We start from the raw sequence: 25,370 nt of genomic DNA, 5'->3' as shown, positions 1-25,370 counted from the left end.
ATCATTGTCACCACTGCCGACAAGGGCGGCAATGTAGTAATATGGCCTCAGAAAGACTATATTGAGGAAGCAATGCATCAACTTAGTGACTGCTCCTGCTATTCTAAAACAACTATGAAAAGCTACAATGAGGCTAAAGAAGCTTTAAATAAATTACTACATAAGTGGAAAAGAGAAGGCATGCTATCCAAACAGGAATTTGAGTTTCTTCAGGTAGATCATCCTGTTCTGCCCAAATTGTACCTACTACCTAAGGTACATAAGAATGTGGTTCCTGTGCCAGGTCGGCCCATTATATCGGCTATTTCTGGAGTGGCAAAACACATTACGGAATACATAGACTATTTTCTGCAAGATCTTGTAAAGGAGCTGCCTACATACATTAAAGACACCAGTGAATTTCTCAAGAAAATCAAGGGTGTTCCATGGACTAATGATTTGATATTTATCACCCTTGACATAGAATCGCTCTATACGAGCATTGTATATGATACTAGTTTAAGAGCGTTGGAGTACTTTTTGGGTAAAAGACCAATCAACTGTTATAAACATAACAAAATGATTGTTGAATTAACAACTTGGTGTCTTTACAATAATTTCTTTTTGTTTGGCAGCGATATTTATTTGCAAAAACGGGGTGTTGCGATGGGGGCCTGCTTCTCCCCCAGCTATTTGTGTCTTCACGTTGGCTGGTGGGAGGAGCAGGTCCTACAGCGCACCTATGGGGCTATTTTGGATAAACATGTAGTGCATTGGATGCGCTATATCGATGACTTTTATATTTTGTTGAGGGGTGATGTAGAGAGTGCTGAGAAGTTTGTTAGTTCCATCAACAATAATCATGAAAACCTTAAATTTACGTCCTCCATTGTCAAGTATGAAGCAGAATTTCTAGACGTTAAGGTCTTCATGCATGATTGACATCTAGCCACGAAGCTACATCGAAAAAACACTGCTGGAAACAGTATTTTACACGCCAGCAGTGCTCATCCAAGACACGTCATTAATAACATCCCTTTTGGGGAGCTTCTTAGACTTAAAAGAATATGCAGCACAGAGGATGATTTTGCTGCATGTATGGAAGAAGCTTTAGATAGATTCCGCCAGAGGGGTTATAAAGAATCAATACTAAAACAGGCCGTCCATAAAACAAGAGCTAGAACTCGTGAATCACTTTTAGCCCCTAAAGAATCTAATGTTATTCCTGTTCTAGATTCCAATGACTCCACACCCAGATTAATCATGACCTTCAATAAACAAGAGAGGAAAATCAGGTCCATCATAAAACAAAGATGGCCTGTTCTTAAGACGGATTTGGTGTCATCGCCCAGATTATCTGATGGGCCAATTATAACATATAGAAAGGGTCCTTGTCTCAGATCACAAATCAGTAGGGAATTTCCAGAGCTGGGCAAAAAGGAACAGTGGTTATCCCGGTCGGGCTTTACCCGTTGCTTCAGCTGTCGTGCCTGCAAGTTTGGGGTAAATACGACCAAATACCCCACACCCTTCAATCTGGATATGATTGCTATCAAGGGGTCACACACTTGCAAGACTGATTTTGCTGTCCATGTCCTGACATGTACCTGCGGCCTCAGATATGTTGGCAGCACAAAGCTCCAGGTACATGTCAGGATTCTACAGCACTGACGTGCCATTGTCAATAACGATGGCACGTATCCAGTGGCAAGGCATTTTAAAGCCATTCATAACAATAATCTTCAATGCCTGAGCTACTGTGTAATCGCCTCGATTCCCAAACCACGAAGAGGAGGCGACAGGGATAAAATGCTTAGAAGACTAGAATCCCAATTCATCTTGGATTTAGACAGTCGTTTCCCGAATGGGTTAAACACCACTGAGGATCTTCATGTATTTCTATAAATTCAATTTTTCCTCTTTATGAGATTATATTCGTTAAGAGTTTCCGCCTATCTGCCTGTCTGTACTATTTAGTTTCTGATAGAAAAGATTTTCTTTTACTCCCGTATTTTTTATGGACCAGTACTTTGGTACAATCCAGGTTTTTTTTTCCCCCCACCCTCACTATTTTTAGTAGCTATCATTTTTACGGGCACTTTTCATTGAGAACATAGACATTGTGGGCTAAATATGTTGGTCTGCTCACTGATTTGGTCATTTTGGGGATTTATCCCTCAACTCTCCTTTCTCCAATATTGGTTTATTGCGACTTTTTTGTATTGACTGCGCTTGCCTATAACATATGAGCATATATCGTCTATCATTGGTCGAACAATATATCATGCATTCATGCATTTTATATCATCTTGTAGAGTCTTTATGAATTTATTTATAATGTTTGGTATTGTGTCTAATTTGCACCATGATTATTGGTTTACATATTATGCGTATTTGCACATTTAAAAATATGCACTTTATTGCGAATCATTTGCACAGCATATTTTTGCACATTCTAATACCGACATCAATTTTTATATGTACTCTATTTATCAGATTTTCATACAAGAAACCACAATGAGGTTTTTTAATCTGTAATTAATTTGTTTTATTGTTGGTGACCATTGCATTTAGAAAACAACAACAAAAGAGTGTTCCTGTATTAATTATGTATAGATATAAACGGAGTACAAGAAACCAACAAAGCCCATTGGGTTTGTTATGAAAGCCCTCACTCACCGACCTGGTTGGTGACTTGCTTCATCATCGGGCCCCACTGGGTGTGACCGAATGTCACCCCGGTGTGCTGCAACGCCAGATTTGCTGCGGAGCTGGTAATGTGGAGAGGTGAGGGCTATGTGGTGAGTTATGTGAACAGAGTGAGGTGGTGAGTTAAAATTGCCTTGTATGTATCAATTTTTTTTTAATATATGATCATCAAGGGCAAGGTTAAAAATGTGTTGGAACTAATTGGATGGTCTGCTTCCAATAACATTAGGTGAAGAAGTGATTGGTCAACATGTTTCAGCCGGAATGGTGTAATTAACCTGGCATTCGTCAGGACCTAGAGTGAATAAACCCCGGCGGTATGGGCACGCTAAGGCCCACCCTACCAAAGGACTTGAAAGTAAAAAAGTGTCTGAAGTGCAAAAAAACGAGGGGGCTTCACCAACCAAAAATACGGGACGCACACAGCCTCTTGGTCTTTGATTAAGAGACAACAATAAAAGCACTTCACAAGGGATGAACTTTCACCCCATAGACCGCGGGAGGGAGGGGACGGCGTATTTGGCGCATCGCCCACGACGCCAGTCTCCCGGAGTGTGCACCTGGTCAGCCCTCAGAGCCGGGTCTCGCCGAGACCAAGAGGCTGTGTGCGTCCCGTCTTGATGATCATATATTAAAACATTTTTTGATACATACAAGGCAATTTTAACTCACCACCTCACTCTGTTCACATAACTCACCACATAGCCCTCACCTCTTCACATTACCAGCTCCGCAGCAAATCTGGCGTTGCAGCACACTGGGGTGACATTCGGTCACACCCAGTGGGGCCCGATGATGAAGCAAGTCACCGACCAGGTCGGTGAGTGAGGGCTTTCATAACAAACCTAATGGGCTTTGTTGGTTTCTTGTGCTCCGTTTATATCTATACCTAATTAATACAGGAACACTCTTTTGTTGTTGTTTTCTAGTGACCTTGGGGACTAAGAGTGTTTTCTACTCTCCCTACCTCTCTTTTTGTTGATCTGACCATTGCATTTATGCAGGAATGAGGACGATGTCCTATCTTTAACAGGCGCGCAGTTAAATTCGTGTATTTATTTGTCTATTATATCCTGACATGTGCACTCATGTGAATTTTACATTGTTTTATCTTACATTTTAAATCACTGTAATTCATGAATTAATACTGTGTTAATTGCACTATCGCAATTATAACCATTTGCATATTTTTAATGGAGGAAGACAGTTTGACTATAAGAAACAGCAGACCGCTATGCCATTACCCTGTAGTGTGTTCTCTATGTCCATTAATCATGTGTGGGTTTTTGAGAGGAAAAAAATGGTGAAAAAAATCGAAACAAATGTGTACTTAATCTGTGGAGAAATCATTGTCTGACGATCTGTGAGCAAGGGCGGCTGCCCGAAACGCGTCGGATCTAGTGGCTCTGTTGGATTAAAGAGCTTATGCCAATTCTACACGGAGTTGCGTGATCTTTTCTTTCACTCGCGCGAGCGGATGTGTTGAAGATTGCACCTTCTTGGAGAGAATATATATATATATAGATATATATATCTATAGATATATATATATATAGATATATATATATATATATATATAGATATATCTATATATATATAGATATATCTATCTATCTATCTATCTATCTATATCTATATATATATATATATATATATATATCTATATATATATATATATATATATATATATATATAGTTAGACCCAGGACCCCGGGCTGGCCAAGGCTCACGCCGAAGTCAGTCAGGGATCACCAAGTCTAAGGTCAGGGTAAGGGAGTTACACACCAAGATAACCCCTGCTCACCCTCTAGGTAACGTGACGCGAGCAGCAAGGCTAATCTCGGAGGCGATGTGTAAAGCGTTTGCGCGCGCACCCAGCCACAACACCCAAGGCCCACCACAAAGGAAACTCCACACAAGGTTATATAAAAAAATAGCCTTTGTATTATAGTAAAAACACATTAGATAACACACAAACTTTACAATGTGCCAACAGGCACGGGCAGAATTTACAAGGGATTATGTACAGGACAGGGCCACATGGACCACTGTCAGGGGTAGGCAATTGTTAGAAATAATACTTGTATGTATAACACTTAGCACATAAACATATAATGACTGTAGCACTAAAATAGTAAATGCAGCACACAACCAGTAATCACTGGTAAAGAGTAAATACCTCCTACGCCACCCTAAACACTGTAGGAAAATCACGCAGGGAACTAGGACCTTATCAGCAGGACCTATAGAAGGAAAACCATCACCTAAGCAGGTCACATTTAGCAAAGGTAATGGAACATAAACAATCCTCTAAGCAGGTCACTTTTAGCAAAGGGGATAAAACATAAAATACCTAAGCAGGTCACTTTTAGCAAAGGTAATAACATCAACACATTGCACATGAGGCATTAAAACATATTCAGAGGTGCAGGTATAACATTTGCGCAGGAATCAAATAAACAAGTAAATCACAATGCGCAGGGTGCACATAGCACAACACTAGAACTGTCCCTCAGGCCAACTGGCCTCGCAAGGGCTGAGATGCCCTGAGTCCAAATTGTCAGGGAGGCTGCGCAGGCAGCCAAGAACACAAAGCCTAAACGTAGCAACTGTCCACTAAGTGCTGGACAGTTGTAAATCACTGATGATGCCAGCGTTGGAGCCACGTGGGCTCAAGAACACAGGTGGGGCAGAAACACAGCGTGGGAGCCACGGGGCTCTAACCAACTCACTGGGCCCCCCAAGAGCCTCTCCGGGCTCGTGAAGCAAATAGGCACTTAAGAACCTCTTTGGGGCTCTAGGAACAAGGGTGCTGGCACTCGAACCTCTCGGGACTCGTAAAAATCAAGGTGCCCCCTCGAGCCTCGGGGCTCGTAAATACAATTAGGGCGGGAGCCTCTCGGGCTCTAAATAAACAAATTGCCCCGACGAGCCTCGGGGCTCCAATCTTAATTGCAGGCTTCGTTGGAGTCCCTCACGGGGGACTCAGGATCAAATAATGCCCCCAGAGCCTCAATCGGCTCCACACACTGACGGGGAGGGGCGGGCACCGGCAATGTGCCCCAACGCCCTCCTCCCTACACTCGCTCTCTGATCAATGTTGGAGCGGCCCTCTGGTCAGGCGGGGCCGCTCGACAGTCAGGCTGCACACACTCGGGAAGCCCACACTCACCGGGCGTCCTTGGCGCTGCTCTCGCTGGCGGGACGGCTCTCCTTGCGGGGCTTCTCTTCCTCGGAGCCTCGCTGGCGGCGCTTCCTGATTCTCCGCTCCTCCCCCGATGACGCGGCGGGAGGCTCGGCCGGCTGGGCCAATCCCAGCGCGGCCTGGCGGTGACGTCGGCGGCTGCTTCCTTTCAGCCCGCTGCGGCGGTGATCACGGGCAATGCCGGGTGGGCACCGGATTTTAAATAAATAAAATAACACGGGGCAATGCCAGGTGGGCACCGGCTTCCAATTCAGATATAAAGCGAGGTGGGCACTCGCTCGGCCGGGCATGGCGCTCCCAAGCGCTTCAGGACAAAGAGAAGCGCGCTCAGCGCTATTCAGGCAGGGAAAAGCGCTCACAGCACTAAAGTGCAGAAACAAAGCGCCCCCAGCGCTGGGGACAAGAGAGAGCACTCCCCAAGCACAAAGTCCAGCACAAAGTCTTTTAGGCAGGCAGGGGGCAAGGCTGGGCCCAGAGCCAGCAGGGAGACAAGCCAAGAGGCGGTCCTCCTGACCCCAGCAACAGCAGCAGCCCCCTCTGGCAAGGATCCAAAAGCAGAACCAAATTGTATGGGGACACAGCCCCTTCTTATACTGTAAAACCCTTTGTCTGTAGGTTCAGGGTGGCCAGTCGCAGCTGGTTTTGGAGTACCCTTGATAGCTCAACCACCCATTTCATTCAATGGCAGGGCTAGGGTCATCAGTCGCACTACAGGGGGTGGAGACAGCATTGTGTGGGGAAAGTCCAGCCCCATCAGGGACCAGGTGCACTCCTCCCCAGCCATCAACATGCTAATCTCACACTCACCACCGGGCAGACCCATCCAGCCTTCCTGGAGCCAGGCTCACCAGCCAGCTCCAGCCAATCACACGTCAGGCATATTTTACATTAATATGCCAAGTCCTAGAAGTGGCATTTCTACATATGACACACTCATGCCACATACATCGTTGTGAAGCATTCATTCTCATGAGCTCGCACATACCAAATTCGAGCTTGCACTCCCCACGCATCAGGAACTACCAGGGACACAGACATTCCCCACGCATCCTTATGGGAGAGCAGGCCAGCCTAACTACATGCACGCACTTTACTCTGGGACAGAGAAAAAGTGCGCAGAGACCAAAAGATCATCAACACAGATCTAAAGCAAAAAGATTAGGGGTGAACGTGCCAGAAGGGCCAAGTCCAATATATATATATATATCTTCATGGTACATAGATGTGGAGTTAAGAAGAGTAAATCTGTGCTTACCTTTTTACACTTACGTTCTCGATACTTTGGTTCGCAATATTTTTGGCACAATCATCTGTCCACATGATATTTATATTTCTGATATTCTGTCAGTGACCCTTCACAAGCTCCACAGACTGGTTCAGAGTGTTTTGTTTAAATATTGAAAAAACAAAATGGGGGTCTTCCCAACATAGCTTGTGTATAGTAAGAACATTTGAACAGGTGGTTTGTGGCGCAGCCACTGAACATTTGGATTTCTCTTCAAGGTAAAGAAAGTTTGGAGGGGTATTTCATTGTCCTCACCTTCAGAGATAAACTCTTCATACAGTGCAGAATCCAGCCACATGGCCACGGATTAAGAGTTAGGTTGAATTAAATGCAAAGTTTCGCAGAAGCCCCTATTATTGTTAACAGTCGGAATCTCCACCTAATATGAGTTAGATCCTCTGTAATGGTGAATAACTGCACGGGCACAGAATTATCATGCAGAAATATGTGTAGTATTTCCTATTCAGAGTGGTGCGAAGCTCCATTCTGTTCCCTTGCTCATAGCAAGCGGTAAGGTAAATAGGAGCAATGGCTTCCCAGAGAAGCAGGGCTGCAAGGCAGGGCCGGACTGGCCATAGCGGGCATCGGGCATTTACCTGGGAGGCTGGAAGGGTGGGGACTGGTTTTGCAGTGGTGGGGGCCAGTTTTGCAGCAGTGCTGCAATATCAGCCCCCAGTAACAAAAGCTACAATAGGTTCTGTCGGGTGTAACAATTGGTATGTGTCACAACATAACTGATCACTATAGGTACTTCAAAGTTCAAGGATAATTAGATTATATTGTTCAATCTTAGACTCACCAAACACAAACACAAAAAATAGGTTCAAGACATTGATTGCTGCAGCAGCAATCAATGGATATATAAAGTCTTAAACATATTTAAACCTACTGTAGCAATCTCAAACTTACCCGAGCTCTGAGGGACACTGGGTGCCCCATTATATTGCATGCACAGCACAAAAGCAGCAGTGCTTCAAACTTGCAGCCCCATTGCCTCCTTCTCAGAGGCTGCTCCAACAAAATTGCCAGGGCTGCTTTGGGTTCCCAGTCCGGCCCTGCTGGAGGGAGAGGTTATACCAAGCCTGAGATCCTCAGGAATTGGAAATGCCCAATACATTCAGATACCCAGTGGACTGAAGGTCTACTGCTGCTTATTCCTAACTCTACTCCAAGAGAAGTGAAGCCGAAATCCCAAACCAGGTTCTTAAGTCTTTCAGACGAGACATGCAAATCAATAAGGTATAACGTTCAAGCTCGTTAAAAGCTTATAAACAGGAGAGACTTTATGCAAGTGGCCTGTGGGTCTCACAACAGGAAACACATTTACGTATATAGGCATGTCTTTGCAGCATGGCCCACTTCCAGGCTCCTGGGCGCTCTAAGGCGGTGCGTACGAGGGACGGCAGAGCCAAGCCGTCACCAATTTACATTCCAATCCCCACAGGGCTTCCTCGCAAACTCACGGATATAAAGCAGTTTTCACACAATTGCTGTCGTTCAATTTCTTTATTTCATTGCAGCATGCCAGTAACCAAACTCTACGCGTTTCGGTCTCTACGGAGACCTTGCTCACGAGATTAACAGGAACCACATTTTTTTGTGTTTTTAAATCACATTTACCAAGGAATTACATCACTTCCTAATGGGGTCGACTGAGCATTCTGGTTAATGAAGTGTAACCAAAACCCAACATTTTAACATAAATAGCACGCTTTTTACAAGATTAAAATATATATTCAATTCCATTTGTAAATTCACTGATTTGCTGACCACATTTTACTATTTTACCATTTAAGAAAGCATCATATGATTTGTTACTCATTATTTCATCCTAATCATGCTGATATTGGATCTAGTAAATTCAAAGGCACATGCAATTTCTCATTCTATGGCAATACTCAAGCCCTCCAGTGGGTAACTGCTTGTTTTCTACATATGCAGCGTAAACACCTTTTGATTCTGCCCTCCAGTGGGCCTGCTCCTTGGATTTCTCATTACACTCAACCTGAAATGATTATTCTCGCAAAAGTCATGTCTAAGCAACAATTTCTCAATATATATATTTTCTTAGCGCAAAAAAAATGTTTAGAATGAAAAAAGATTTTTAACTGTGCTGACCCTAAACCACCCACATTTGTGACTACAATTATATGTGAAATTTATGAAAAGGAGATTGTGTGTAAGAGGCCACTGTTATAGTCCCTACTCCATTCCAGCCATATATTCAATACTGAAGCTTGTCCCCAAAAGTTCATAAATGATAATGAAGCTCTTCATCTTGGTTCAATCCATGCGGAGTTCAGGTTTGGAAATTCAAAATGTGTTTAGATTCTTTCTGCCTGAGGACCTTTTCTCATTCTCCCCCTCTTGAATGCATTCCCACATCTTCTACAGCATAATATTTCAAATCCTTCCATTTTCCGTCATGCTCCTTTTCCATGTTTTTCGCCACAGCATTGCTCCTGTCCATGCTTATTGTGCCTTGAACATGTTCCAAAATGCGTTTTCTTAATTCACACTTGGTACTCTCCACGTATTTCAGTGATCAGGGGCATTCAATTATATAAATACTTTTATATTTTATTAATTGGCTTTTACAATTGATTAACTGTTGGATTTTCCACATGCGTTTATTGGCCATTATCACTTTCTTCATGTTCTGAGCAATTGCGCACACCTTACAACCAGTACATTTAAAAAAAACCTTTGTCTTCAACCAAGTTTCTTTTTGGTTTTGAAAGTGGCTGTGGACCAATTGGTCCCTTAAATTATTCGCCCATCGATAAGTAATGTTTGGATGGTCTCCCACTATTTTGGCCGTTGTTGGATCCATATGTAAAATATGCCAGTTCTTGCGCATTATTTTCATCAATTGTAGATTTTCCATGGAATATGCTATGAGCCGTATTTTGTGGTCTTCATCTTCCTTAGTTTGTTTCTCTTTCAACAGGTCAGTACTATTTACAGATAACGTTCGTTGTAATGAAGCTTGGATAGCCCGGAATTGTAATTTCTTTTTTTGACTCTTGCCGTTGCTTGGTTTCAATGTTTTACCCTTTCTTCTTCTCTTGAGCATATCCCCTTAATCCTAACTTATTTGGTGAAAACTTTCAGCATGCAGAACTGCATTTGTAGCCGTGTTTTATAAGCATGTGTACACAAACCTTAAAGCAGACCTTAGCAATTACTGTGAACTGTGTTTAGCAGTGGTTGGCTGTATGGGTTTCATTTCACCAATAAGAAGGATCCTTCTTAATAGTCGGAATAAAAGCACCGGTATGATTGGTCATGGAGATGTCACGTTTAATCAGTTAAAAACTGGAATCAGACAACTTAAAAAGCTGACGACAAAACAAAAAAGATGTTTGTTCTGAGTCTTAGGTGACACAAGTTCATCAATGTTAGATGAAGTTCACGCTAAGGCACGTGAACATTTTATGCATATTGTTATGATGGCAAGCTGAATAAACAGAATACTACACACCCATTGTAGAGAGCAAAGTGCTTCATTTATTAAATGGTAAGTGAGCAATTCAGAGTTATGGTGGTGTGTTTGCCTGTGATTTTATTTATGTTTAATCAAAGTCTTGGCAAAGCAGAGGCCCTGTTGTGCATAATTAGAACTTAAACAATCTGTTTTACATATCAAATACAAGTACTAGGTATCGTGTACAGTGGTTTTACAATGGTTGGTAAAAACAGGGCTCAGGTCAACTTAGTTTTATCCTCCTAAGAAAGACCCCTGCATTCACCACAATAAATTAGTGTGCAGTTTCTATACTACAATGCAAAAAAAATGAGGATCACCCAGCCTTCATCCAGGGTTATGTTGGTGGGAGCTGAATGCAAGTGTGGCAGCCTATGCTGCTAACTACATAGGGAGACCAAGACCTTGATTTTTCATAGTAGTGTCTTGAAAAGACGATGACTCCGGTAGCAAGGAAAGATTTTTTTTTGTACGGTATAGAGCAAGGGAAAGATGGAGACAAATTTCGAAAAACTCCCTCCTAGTCCTGAAATGCTATTCTCTCTATCTTGGGCAGTTCAAATTGAGTGGCTGGCCGGCTTGCCTAACTGCGTACAGTCATGAGAGAAATTGGGGCCCTTATAGGCACTTCTGGGGGCACAGGGCCCAAGAGGATAAGTATTCTTGACTTTTCCTGAGCTTAGTCCATCAGCTAAGCAGGAGCTCCTGCGGTTTTTGTGACTGAGGAACTTGAATGCTGTATATGCCTTTTCTGCTAATTTTGTGTATCCTTGTGTGTACCCCAAGGTACACCTGATCTTCTTCGGCTTGTGTTCAGAATGAAGATGCAGCAGCATCCTGGCTTCCATCAGTGTGCCTGCCAATGGCCCTGAAATTTATCGGAGGTGATGGACACTGATGTTCAATTTACAAAGTCAAGGAGGTCTCTGGCCATTGTGGATTGTGGATGATGCAGCGAGTTAGGGCCAAACAGAAACCCAGACAAGAACCTGGTAAACAGGATTGTATCTCCCAAGATATTCAGGTCTTTGTATCCCCCTAAACCAAATACTCTGCTCACACTCACTACAGGTAACAAGAAATGTGTCCTCAGACTGGAAAGGATTCACAAAAAAATAATGTTTGCATCTGTATTTGAATGGACACATCTGTAGAAGTTAGTGTTTCACAGATCTTTGTACAGGAATTAACTCCTACTTTTACACGACTGCCCTTTCTGTGTTATATCTACTCTTATAACTCGATTATCTGCCTAAATTGTTTCTTAACTTGGCAAATAAGAGGTACAAGAGGTCAAATCAGTGGGATGTACCTGTTGAAGCTTGGAAGATGATGGGTTGAATACATTCGATCACATAGGAGAGGTTATGGCATACCTACAAAAATAATTTATGCAGAGGTTGTTACATGCTCATCTTGGGAGGAATCAGATTCTGGCTCAGACAGATGGAACCAACCACACAGATTCTGATCAAATCCCCTTGTCCCTTTAGAAAAGCATTAGAGATCTGCTGAAACAAAACAGGGGAGTGTGGGGGGGGGGGGGGCGGGGGGGGGGGGGGAGGTATTGCCCGTATTGGGCAACCAGTCTGGTTTCTATGTTTTGTACTATAGACCATCAGCTAAAGGAGTCAATATGAGATGAGCTCTCTTAAAAGCAAACTCAATGACTTGGAGAATAGGACCTGAAGAAATCATTATCTTTTTGGATTAAGGAGGGGACATAGTACAGTAACAGATGGGCATCTGCATGACAGAACTAATGAAGATCACTCGGATGAAAGGCTGGGGGCTCGGGGAGTTCCAGCTCAGATGCCCTCACATAGAAAGAATCCTTTTTTAAACCATCCCCATTTGCTTTTAAATGAGCCACGCTACAGAGTACTAAGGGCCAGATGTAGGTAGCCCAATACCGATTGGTAACGGACGAAATTACAGAATTTCGCAGTTACCGACCGGTATTAGGCTATTGAGATGTAGGTGGCTACATTTCAGAAATTACAGATTCCTTAAAATACCGAATCGGTAAATTACTGAATCTGAAATGTAGGGAGCACTCAAATTAGTGCATTGCATGGTTAAGGATTCAGTATTTACCACCAAATAAAAGTTGGTGGTAAATATCGAAAACCTTTGAAAAAGCAAATTTGTGCTTTTTCAAAAAGTGCCATGTGGCAGACATACATGGCCTCAGGGCATGTATGTGTGCCACATGTGAACCCATGCACTACTCAGGGTGCAACAGGGTGTCAATGTGACACCCTGCCACCCTTGAATGTGTTCCCCCATTACCGAATGGGTAATTACCGAATATTACTGATTTGGTAAACTTTACCGAATACTTACCTACATACCATTTACCGATTCTGAAATACCGAATCGGTAAAATTCGGTATTTTAGAATCGGTAAATGGAACTTACCTATATCTGGCCCTTAATTCTTAGGTTCATTCCCTTCTTCTGAATCACATTACCTGTCCAGTCTAGTCAGTTATCTCTTGAGAAACAGATGAGATGATTAACAATGGAAGAGAAGATAGTTAATTGAACAATTAAGATCAGTGTCCCCTCTAAAATAATTGTTCAGGGCTGGTTCCTAGTCATGGGCAATAACAGGATGTCACGCAAACTAGTGACAAGGGTTCCCAACTTGATTTTAAGAATGACATGTCAAGTGAGTAGCTGTATTAATTCATAGCCATTGTATTTTACTGAGATAACAAAATGGTAAGGAGCAGGAGAAGTCTGGTTCCAACATCTAGGGTTAGCTAAGGACAAGTTCCCTAAAATATTTTTTTTTTCTCGCCCAAAGCGTTTAAAAAATGTTTTTTAAATGGTTTCCAGACTGAGTTACTGTGGGTATTAATGGGGTCATGGGAGATAATTTGGCCTCACCAGATCTCTGTATAGTGTGGTATAACGTGAAGGCTAGTTTAGGAGGGCCCTCTGTCATGGCCGGAGTTAGCATAAGAAAATCTTTTGAGCAGCAAAATTAGAGGTTGGAATTAGAGCTTTCAATGCTAGAGAAAGATCCTCTCCTGGACCCAGAGCTCATTGTGAGAAATATATTACAGATGTTAACTTGCTTGTTGACCAGTATAGCAAGGTTTATCAAACCAGGGACCATATTGAGGTAAATGGGCATTTTCATTGTTTGTGCCGGGCTCACCTTTAGAAACAGTAAAAATGTACCTTTTTACCATGAATGCGCTGCTCGCAAGGGTGCTGTTTCACAACCGTCTAGACCAGGATATCTATTTAATTAGAGTACCATTGGATGAAGAAACTCAGTGTTATGTACTATTTGAATACTCAGAATATGTTAAATAAGGATATGTTATTGCTCAATTGATTTCTTCTCTGGTCTAAAAATGTGTCCTTTTGGTTGCTTTTATCAAATTGTCATTTTGAGGCTTGAATGACTGAGGTGGGATATTGACTCAGTACGATTGTTCTGTCTGAGTTCTGACTGAGTGGACGTTGGGGGGTGTTGGTTTTTGTGGGTTCCTAGAGATCTTGCTATACATTTATGCATAGATTCTGGATTTTTTTAAATTGTCTTAATCGTTTAAAAAGGAAATATTTCTTCATGTGACCAATAAAAATGAATACATGCGAAATATTCACTCCTATGCGATCAATTGTATCATGAGATCCATGGGGATTTGCATTCCGTGGATTGTACTGTGACTGGCTGCCTATTTTGATATATTATGTTGGTCCATATTGGATTACCAGGCTGGGTTTGTTCTGTTTGTATATATATATATATTTTCCCTGAACCCACTGGTTATATCTGTTTGCAGGGGCCCCCTTTGCTTTGTTCTAGTTTATCAAACCAGGGACCATATATTATGGTAATTTAAAAAAGGTGCACAGGGCGCAAACTGTGAAGATGCACCCTATTACCATGAATGCGCTGCCCCAGGGAAGCCGCAAACTCGAGCTGCCTTAGGACCAGCGCAATCCTGTGAAAAACAGAGCAGCTGCTTTATAGCCGCTCCGTGTATTCACAGTGCAGGCGGCAACCAGTCTGCACTTTTGAAGGGGATTAGAGATCCCCTTGCAGGCGGGTGCAGTCAGTGAGGGGATATCTGGGTGGTCCATGGGACCCCCTATTCCCCCTGCTGAGGGCTGCCATAAAGGGGCACACGGACAGTGCGCCACCTTTCAGTTTGCACACTCAAATTGCACCTCCTGAGGGCTTCTTTTTCTCTGCGCCAGAGTCTGTAATACAGCACGGGCACAAAAACAAAGTGATACCCCCCTCATTTGCATAGGGCACGCTCCCATGCAAATGAGAGAATGCCCCTTGCAGATAGCACTTGCGCTTTATGTGCGCCAGCGCTAACTGTATTGCAGAAGGGGCTGCACAAGCATCTGGGGCCCCTTCTGTAATCCCAAAGTGCCCTGGGAGTGTGCAAAGTGGTCACAAATGCCCGCTGCACCCCTGGGGCACTTTAAGTAATACGGCCCCAGGTGTGTTAACATATTTGAATCAGGTGAGAAGAGTGACCACTGGTCAAATCAATTTTTTTTAAGGGCTGTGAGAACCAACCTTTCGCACCGGATGTATGACGTTACAACGCATGCTTTTACCACGCATGCCTTTACAACGCGGTTTTTGCAACGAAAACCTTTACAACGCATAGCGCTTTGGGGTGCTGGATAGTGAATAGTTTAATTTACTTTTCCAACTCCAGTCCCCGTGGACACTAGGGAAGGTGTTGGATAGTAAATTAAACGTATTACCTATCCTAGAGCACCCCCCAGCGTAATGCGTTGTAATGGTATGCATTGTAATGGTTTGCGTTGTAAAAGTTGTGTCGTAAAGGCACTGAGTGGTAAAATTTGTGTTGTAAAGGATGTTTCCCTTTCGCGCCAGGAAAATTCTATCAAGTAATTGAATCATATGATTTAACAAAGGAGAATTCAGTTTCCCTATTGAGCAAGATCGCAGAATTCAGATCCTGTACAGGATCCATGTGATGGTTAAGCAGCAGGGCCATGTTATTGTTGCATCTCAGGCATGCAGTCCAATGGACGTTTAAGTTTAATAATACAATCATCATCAGCAAACAGGACATTGAAACTCAAATCCAGTAGGAATGGCAGCACACAATAAAAGCACAAAATGAGCCACTCAAATGTAATCGACAATAGTAAAAACACAAGGAGAATCATGGTCGTAAATGCATCTTACTTGTATAACTCTATAACAGGTTTTGCAACATCCTTGTATTGCCTGAGTTTGGTAACAACTGCATCTGGTTTATCATCTTCCTTCTGTATCAATGGTTCCCCAGTAATGTCATCAACACCCTACAGAATAAAACGAAAACTTGTTACTGTGATAACTGCATTTGATATTTTCCAACTTATAGAGATTACTAAACTGTTGACAAATTTAAAACATCCACATTTTCGCATTTCTCAAACTAATAAGAAAACCAACTGACTAAGTTCAATTCAATTCAACAATTCAAGGATCTTTATTCGATTGTAAATTTTACAATCATAAAAGTACAATTCATAAGTACACATTTAAAAACATTTCAAACAATTCATTTCATATGGCAAGTAATAAACACAGTATACAGTACAAAGAAAAAGATGGTACATCGGGCACTATGAGCATGAGCAGTATTTGGTTAAAAACATAAATAACTATATTGTTTAAAAAGCACCTAAAACATTCACAGCATGATTATCCATCCATACTCTTCCTAAAACAGATGGCTTTTTAAAAAAAGTTACAGACAAATAAAGTGCAGTCGCTATTCAGTAGTTGTAGGTAGTAAAGGGCAGGTTTGATTTGTACAAAATTCAATTTTTTAAGGCACGGTTTAAGATATAGATTCCGTGGGGAGGAATAATAGGGGCAGATAAAAAGAATGTGCGCCAGATCTTGAGGAGACTTTCCGTCGCAGCCACAAGCTGGCAACACTTCACCCCGTTGAGCCCCACTTGGCACCGCCAGTAGAAGATGATATAGATCAAAACGGAACCTTATTAGCAGAAACCGTTCATAGCTGGTCATAGGCCATGTCAGATAAGGTTCCATTTGTGGACAGGTTTTGAGTAGTAAGTGTTTCCTAACACTGCCCTTCTGTATCTCGACCTCTTCTCTGTCTGTACATCTTAACAATAATATAGCATTTTTTACCGAGGTAACATCAGATTTTGTGATCAAATTGGGAGCATAAAACAAGTCAGGGCGGCCAATTGCCGTTAAACAGTCCTTTATGTACTTCATCCACGGGACTTTGAACCTCCCATCTAGCAGTAAGGCTTCTTTCAGTATGGCATGTGTGAGTGGAATGTCAGTATTTAGCCAACAATTCAACCAATACAAAACCGGGTTTACTGCTATTCTATCGCCTAAATAGGGGACCCCCAACTCCTCATGTACAGAGTAGTTCCCAATACCCCTTGGCAGCCTCAGTATCTTTTTCAAGACATCATTTTCTGTGACCTCTAGGTCTTTTATCTTACGATAGCCCCAGAGCTCGCTTCCATAGCAGGCGACAGCAACACTTTTTGCCTGATATAATTTGAGCAATGCGGCCGTAGGGCAGTTGCCGATTTTTTTTGCAAAGCCAAGAATGGCCGCATTTACCCGTGTTGTTTCGCCCTTCTTTTTGGAGATAGCGGGGCCCCACGATAATTTATTATCTAAGAGGACCCCAAGATATGAGAAAGAGTTAGTTGAAGGGATTTTCTCCCCATTTATGCTAAAGGAATCAGTTTTCCGGATACCCTTTCCTGTTTTCATGACATAGGATTTGGAGTTATTTATACTTAGGCCACGTGACTCCATAAATTTAAAGAAGGAATTTAGTAATTTCTGTAGACCGATTGCTGTTCTAGATACAAGAACAGCATCGTCTGCCTAAAGTAACACGGGCACCCCTTTGCGCTCAACAAGGGGGTAATCTGCTTCAGTGTTTAAAAGAAATTCCTCCAGTTCGTTAATATACAGGTTAAAGAGGAATGGGGCCAGAATACAGCCTTGTCGAACTCCCCGGTTTATTCTGAATTCGTCCGTTACTTTAAGATCTTGAGTGTAACGGACGTTAGCTCTTGTATCCGAGTGCAAATCGGCTAGGAAGTTGACAAGATTCCTCTCTACACCCATTCTCAACAGAGTAGCCCATAGTAAGCTTCTGTCCACGCAATCAAAAGCAGACGACAGGTCCATAAATGCCATGTAGACAGTTCCTTGTCTAGCCAGGGTATATTTACTTAAGATCAAATATAGGTTCAGGCACTGTGTAATGGTCGAGTGGCCGGGTCTGAACCCATATTGTATAGGTGATAGAATGTTGTTATCTTTAGCCCATGTGGATAGCCTGTTAAGAATTATCCCCCCTACCACTTTAGCTACTGAATTTATTAAGGAAATCGGCCTGTAACATAATGGACTGCTGCGATCGCCCTTTTTAAAAACGGGGACTATAGTCGATAGACCCCACGTATTTGGGCACCCCGTTATCACTGCTGCGTTTATTACAGCCGTGAGAACAGGAGCCCAGAAGGGGGTACTAGACTTGAACAGGTCCGGTGGTAGTCCATCCGGGCCCGGGGCCTTGTTGCTAGTTAGACCCTGTATCCCCCTTGCAACCTCATTAGCTGTAAAGCATAATGGGTTCACAGATGGTGTTAAAAAAGCATTTTCTGCCCAGTGCTCATTACTCTTAAAAATTGTACTGAAGTGGGTCACCCACTCCCCCTCTGAAATATTTGTACCAAGAGCTGTGTCGTTAGGGTTATCAAACAAAGGTTTGTTGATAATTTGCCAGAACTTGCTGCTGTTCCCCAGCACTGAAGGATCAAGGAGGGATTCTATGGTGTTGACCTTTATTTCCTTTTTCCTAGCGGCTAATGCCTTCCTATAGGCTAGGCGAAGTTTTTTTATCAAATCAGAATCTCTAGATTTGATTTTTAGGGCATTTTTCAGATCCCTACTTGCCTTAGAGCAGTTATGGTCAAACCATTTAGAATTTTTTCCACTTTGCCCCTTTGCTGGAGCTGTTAGCATGGAACCAATTTTAGAAACCAGCCCCGCAAACCCGGACAAAATGTTCGTGGGGGATGAGTCGAAAGATGAACATGCAAACAGCTCCTCTTCACAAGCACTGTTTATTTTGGAGTATAAAGTGTCTTGGTTTATCATTGTCCATTTAATGCGGCGTCTACCATTTATACAACTCAACGTGCCTCGGTCATTGCGAGACAGTCGTTTTGTGAATAGAGACCCGCCCATACGAATAACTAGGGGGTTATGATCACTATAAACACTGAAAAGGATAGTAAAGTGCGAGACCCATTGTACAAGATCTGAAGATACTAATATATGATCAATAAAGGATCCCTGCCCATGTCCTTTGAAGGTTGGAGTGTCAAAAATTTGTGTATCAGGAACCAAAGACATAGCTACTGTCAAATTATTATCATCCACTAAGTCATTTAAGTTCTTGCCTCCCCTAGTATGAGAGAAATGGAAACCTTCAACACTATTACATCCCAAAAAGCCCATTGGGGTAGAGCCTGGATTACCACATGGGTGAACATTAAAATCACCTACTATCAAGAGGTGCCGTGATACAGTGTATACATTTTTACTCAGTAATTCGGCTAGGGATGCAATGTTACAAGCAATTACTGCTATTAGCATTATAAAAGTTAACCAAGGTCAAAACATTCTTGCCATTTTTTAAGTCTAGCATCTGGATGTTCAGGTTATCATTGTGACAGTTGCTTATTTTGCAGAGCAAGCCCAAGTTAATAAAGGTGGCCAGGCCACCCTTTGCTCTGCCCCTAATCGAGGCAACCGCTGGGATGATAAAGCTTAAGAAACCTTCAATATGAACGTTTTTATCCTCCAGCCAGGTCTCTTGAAGGCACACAATACTAAATTTTTTGATAAATGATAACCAGACTGGGTCACGTATCTTATCGGCCAGGCCAGCTATATTCCACGAAATTAAGCTCACACAATCATCAGATGCTGGGCATATAAAAGTTTCTCTGATAATCGGAGCGGATGTTGGGATAGGTCTTTCTAAATTTGTGTCCCCCGGGTCCACAATGCTTGCTACAACCGGTTCAGAATGCTCTAAAATAGGATCAGAAACCCCATGCAAAGCAAAGAAGTTGTCAGTTTTAGATGGAAAGTCCAAAGTTAACAGTGACAAGCTGGGTTGGTTTTTGTGGCATCCTAACATACATACACCCTTATCAACACCACTTTCAGAGTCGCTACTTTCTGGCCTCATGGCGGGTAAAGGCTAAGTTAAAAGCACGACTAACGATAATAGGGACCTTTAAAAACATTTTGCGTGTAAGATAGGTTATCATTTTCCAACTACAAGTTAAATCTTAACTGGGCATATTCCAACCAGAGCTAGGTATTAGAGGAATTATTAAATGAGAATTGTTCAGTGCTTTAGAGGAGCAGAGAATGGCACTGAGCTTTTGAGGGAGCCTTTTTTCGAACATTGAGGGCAGGACAGATAGGATGCAAACGGAGTGAACCGAAACCCACAGATGTGGAAATGGTTCCTTGATAGGAGTTGGCTGGTGAAAACCTTGCTTCGGCTAGATGTGTAACGCTCCAGTAGATCTTCAAAACAAGACAGATGTGATCCATGGCAGCATTTTCATTTAAATAAGGAAATTTGAATCTGCCCATTACTCGGAGTTGAAGCCAATGGACTTTAAAGAAATAGGAAATATACTTTAATTGTGGAAGCTACAGTATGGAACTTTGGAACCACGGTCAACAGGCAGATGGCACAATCAAATTTAGTCTTGGTCAAGAAACACTGGGTTCTAATGGTTGGAAAGAATGTAGGTAACAATTCTTAGGGGGGGGTGACACTGTTAGAGTAAAGTTCACTTTCTGAAACTGTATATTTAGATGTGAGGTTTAACCTTTTTCTTTCATATATTCAGAACATGATTATAGAAAACACTGCACATAGTTTAAGTACTAACTACCACTCTTCATTATGTATATATGCGAGTGTATTTTTATGATTAGCATATTACACCACTTATTATAGATAACCATTTTATTGGGTCATATATGTTTGGTGGCATGATATATATATCAACGTACTCCCTTCGTCCCTTCAATCAGACCACATGTTGCCGCAGGAAACAGAGGAGCCAGGACCCAAGTAGGTGCAAAGTAGATTTATTTTCAGACACAGTCTACCATCAACATGACTTGTTTCAATCCTGTGGGATCTTGATCACATGGCGCGCTACATGGTGCCGATTCCGGTTTTAAAGGCCATTGTTATTTTAAAGTGATACACACCCAAAATGAAGAGTCCAAATATTGTGTAAAAATGCAATTAAGTCTACAGAACGTTTTTGCTCTCCACTATTTAAGTACTCATACATTATAGTACACAATGTTATTTTAAACCAGAAATAATTCATATTCCATGGGTATAGTCCTTCTCGTACTCCCATTATATATCTTTGAGATATTTATCTGGTTCATGCACAATTTGATTTATCATATTTGTTAAAGGTTCAGGTATGAATACCATGAGGTAGGGTTCCCTCCCCCACTAACTAGTACATAACATTACTTGCTTACAATACTCTGATTTACCTAAGCAAACATTTTAGAAGCTTGACACATATGTGCAAGAGTCACATGATAAATAAATAAATAAATAAATAAGTAGATACAAGGGGCCAACACATTTTTAGAAAAACGAGATTAAAACATATTAATTAATAATATGCAGTGTATCTAAAATAACCCCTTAGAATCATGCTTATTGGCCTAATGTGTTTCCAATCTTCTGGAAGTTGCATAATAAATAGATGGATACAGTACTATGGACAATAAAGTGCGGATTTAAGTTTGAGACAGAAATAGGAGCAACATTTTCTAAAAGGTGCCAAGTGCCTCTCTATCCATGAAACTACAACTGAAACAATTAACTATTACCTTAAAAACCATAAAACCATGTGTAAAATTATATGGATAATGACAGAGGCAGCAAAATGCCTGTCGGGTGACACACTATGCTATGCACAGATTTAATTAGCTTACCTGTTTTTAAGCCAAACCCTTAAATCAGCAACGCCCCTTTGAAAGACACCCCCAGTTTTTTTCATCTTACTTAAAGCCCTCTTTCAGGTAAGTATGTAGGCCGTTTTCTTAGCTAGTTGTTGACCTGCTTTATGGTCAGGTGAGCCAGTTTTTACTATTGATTTTTATGATAATAAAGCAAACATTGCCTGCAGCAAACTCAAATCAATGAGTCCTTCCATACCATACAAAAAACGTACACAGCATATCTTTAAAAGTTTAAAACTGCCCTAGTTTGCAAACATGGGTTTGTGAGTGGGTATGTTAGTGGTCTGTGGGTGTGTGAGTAGCTGTGTGGGTCTGTGAGTGTATTGGAGAGTGTCAGAATGGTTGTCTCAATGTCTGTGTAGGTGTGTCAGTAGCTGTTTGAATGACTGGGCCAGAACGGAACATCACCTGCCCTTTTATCCAAGAAGAGTCCAAACTTTTGCACAACATTTCTACCCAACTGGAGTACTTTCTACTGGTTAATTACTAAATCCTACCTCATGAAGGGCGTGGCCAAGATGGCGGCGTGAGCAGACGTGCCTTGCCGAGCTCCCGCCGCCGGTCGCCAACTTGAGCATAATTTCAGCACCTGCCCGACCGAGAATAGCCCTGAGGGAACGCCTGACACCGGTGACGCTGCTGCGGCGACCTTTGGGCCGGTTCTGTGTCCAGCTGCAGCCTGATCCCCGAGATTGTCCGCGGGGGCGACGGCGCTTGAGGCCTGGCGCGCTCCTCGAGCCCAGGGCGAGGACGAGAGTGAGGCCGAGGTGGGCGGAGCCACGGAGCCGCCTGGGGTCGATCGAGACCAGCGGTAGCAGCGGTGGCAGGTCCGGCCCGCGCGGCGCCGCGCGAGGCTCCTCACGGCTGACCGTGGAAGCTTCTGCGGACCTGCCCACCACCCGCCGGGAGACGGAACGGCCTGTACCCGAACTGCCGCCAGTCCCCGTCGCCGGACCTGACAGCGGCGCCTGGAGGGCCTGTGAGGCACAGAGAGGTGAGGTGCCGGGGACGGGCGCGTGACCCCGACCCGAGGCAGACCCGACCCAGCAGAACGGAGGTCCCGGGGGGGGTGAGACAGTAGCACCGGGTCCCCCCCCCCCTCCGCGGAGCTCTTGCTTCCTGACCGGCCTGGCCGGGGGCCGCGACCTGCAGCAGGGAACCGCCATCTTGGGAGGCCTGGCGGCGGAGCCGCGGTGGAGCGCGGGGTCGGCCTGGCCCCTTCGCGCTGACGCCGCTGACGCCGCGAGCCTCGCCGGGGACTGGGGACCCGCGCACACGGAGGCGCAGTGGGATGGATCCCGCGACTGCACCGATTCACCGCCGGGGAGTCACACCTGGGGATTGGGGGTCCGGCGGAGGGGCCCGAGAGTCGAGCGTGAGGAGCGGAGCAGACGGGCGCCATCTTAGGCGGCTTCCCGCCCAGCGTTTCCCGCCTCGCCGTTGGGCCCGGAGTTCCTGCGCCCACCCCGGGGCCCCCACCACGCCTTGCGACGCTACCTTGCTCGCCCAGGAGGGCAGAAGATCGGGGGGAACGCGGAGGTGCCACTTCCGCAGCACTGGTCGCCCCGGGCCCGGAGTGGCGCCCAGAAGGCCTAGGGCTCGCTCTGCGGCCAGCGGGAGTGGGTGCAGGTGGACACGGCCGGGGGCTTTGGAGCGATATGTCCGGCGGGAGGCCCAGAAAGGACCGTACCATTAAAGATCTCTTCACCCCCCCCGCCATGGGGAAGCGGAATGGCCCCGCGGGCTCCAACCCCCGGGACGTCACGGACAAGAAAGTGGTGGCCACATCGTCCCCTGGGGGAGCGGACCCCGAGGCGCCGGTCACGCGGTCCTTTCTGGTGTCCCTGTTCACTGGCCTGAGGGAAGACATCCATGCCCTAAAGAAAGAGCTCCAGGACGAGATCAAGGAGGTCCGCCGCGACACAGATGCCATTGGGGAGAGAGTGGCAGACCTGGAAACGAAGAGTGACACGCGGGACGCCGAAATAGAGGCCCTACGACAGGAGCTGGCCCGCATCCACGACCAGCAGGTGGACCTCCAGACACACGCCGAGGATTTGGAGAACCGCTCCCGGCGGCACAACATTAGGATCCGAGGAGTGAAATTGTCCCCGGACACAGAGGACCTCTTCAGGTTTACACAGGGTCTCTTCAACCACATCTTGGGCCGTCAGGCGGACGCCCCCCTGCGGCTGGACAGGGCCCACCGGACGGGCCCGCCGAGGGCCAACGCGACGCACCCGCCGGACATCCTGGTGCGCGTGCAGGACTTCAGGACGAAGGAAGAAATCCTGAACAAGGCGCGCCACTTAGAGAAGATCACCTTTGGCGAGCATTCCCCGGCATTATACCAGGACCTGGCCGCACTTACCCTAGAGAAAAGGCGCACCTTTCGGCCAGTGACGGCGGAGCTGAGGCAGCGCAACATTTCCTACAGCTGGGGACACCCCTTCCGCCTGGTGTTTCGGCTTGGCAATCTCCTCCATCAGCCGCGCACCCTTCGGGAGGCCTGCAGAGTGCTGGGCATGGATGAACCGAGAGCCGACGAAGGGTCGCCGGGGGACAAACCGGCCAACGAAGCTGGCCCAGGCCGCTGGCAGCAGCAGCGGCGCAGACGCAGGCCGCGACGCCCCGCGGACACGGAGATAGAGGAGGGGCAGAGGGCGGCGGTGGAGACGGTGGCACAGGGCCTGGCGCCTGCGAACAATGGCTGACCGCTGGGAGAGCGACGCACTAGTGTCACAGAACATGGTCGGTTCGGGCTCAACTAGTCCGGCGGGGGCGCGTGCAGTGCGCTCCTTGGCCTTCCCTGACGATGACATCGACTTTACACCTGCAGTGGAGCACTACGAGTGGGCTTACCTGCTTGCGACGTCGCCACTGCTCCCATTCTACGGACTTACCTTACCACGGGTCCAGTGGCCGCGAGCCTGGACCTGGGACAATGATGGACCACATTTCTTTGTCAGTTCGGGAGGAGGGTTGGGGGGGGATCCGGGTATGGGGTGTTGAACGGGGAGAGTTTGCACTGAGGGAAGGGGGGATCCGGGCGGGACAGTTGCTCCAGTTGAGCAGGGTCAGAGGGGGGTTGTTGGGGTTGGGGGGGTGTTGGGGGGGGAAGGGGGAGGGGCGGGGGGGCTCTCCTTGTCCAGGGGGTTCGGACGCCACGGGGGGCTCTGACGTGGCTCCTGCCACGGTGTCTTCCACGACCCACTGGCCCACAGACACGGCCTCCAGGCGGGCTTGGCTTCATTCGTACGATCCCTGTTATGACACGACACCTCATAGTGCTCACGCTTAATGTGCGGGGTCTCAACAGTCCGAACAAACGCAGGGCAATCCTATCCTATCTCGAGCGCTCCAAGGCTGACATCTGCCTTCTCCAGGAAACACACCTTGTGCGCAGCGACCAGCATAGACTCAAATCCCGCGCTTTTCCATGGCAGTTCTTCTCCTCTTCCCTGAAGAAGTCTGCAGGGGTGGCGATCCTAGTGGCTAGATCCTTTGAGGGGAAGGTCCTCCAGAAAGAGGCCGAAATTAAAGGGCGGCTTCTCCTCTATAGCTTCCAAATCGCGGGCCACACCCTGCTAGTGGGCTC

The 25,370-nt window shown here is 45.0% G+C and overlaps 1 protein-coding gene across 2 annotated transcripts in view; it reads right to left on the bottom strand.

Moving 5' to 3' along the window:
• The window catches only part of AK4 (adenylate kinase 4), a 276,327-nt gene that overhangs the window by 25,673 nt on the left and 225,284 nt on the right, over positions 1–25,370 (bottom strand). For both annotated transcript variants that reach the window (XM_086953660.1, XM_086953668.1), the window contains exon 5: positions 15,869–15,987. In XM_086953660.1, coding sequence (XP_086809786.1) covers positions 15,869–15,987 — 119 coding nt within the window. The remainder of the gene's footprint in view (positions 1–15,868; positions 15,988–25,370) is intronic.

The sequence above is a fragment of the Lissotriton vulgaris genome, chromosome 1_1 (assembly GCF_964263255.1).
Source record: "Lissotriton vulgaris chromosome 1_1, aLisVul1.2, whole genome shotgun sequence".
Lineage (NCBI taxonomy): Eukaryota > Metazoa > Chordata > Amphibia > Caudata > Salamandridae > Lissotriton > Lissotriton vulgaris.
The sequence above is the reverse complement of the archived record's forward strand: the minus strand, read 5'-3'. Positions and strand labels throughout refer to the sequence as shown.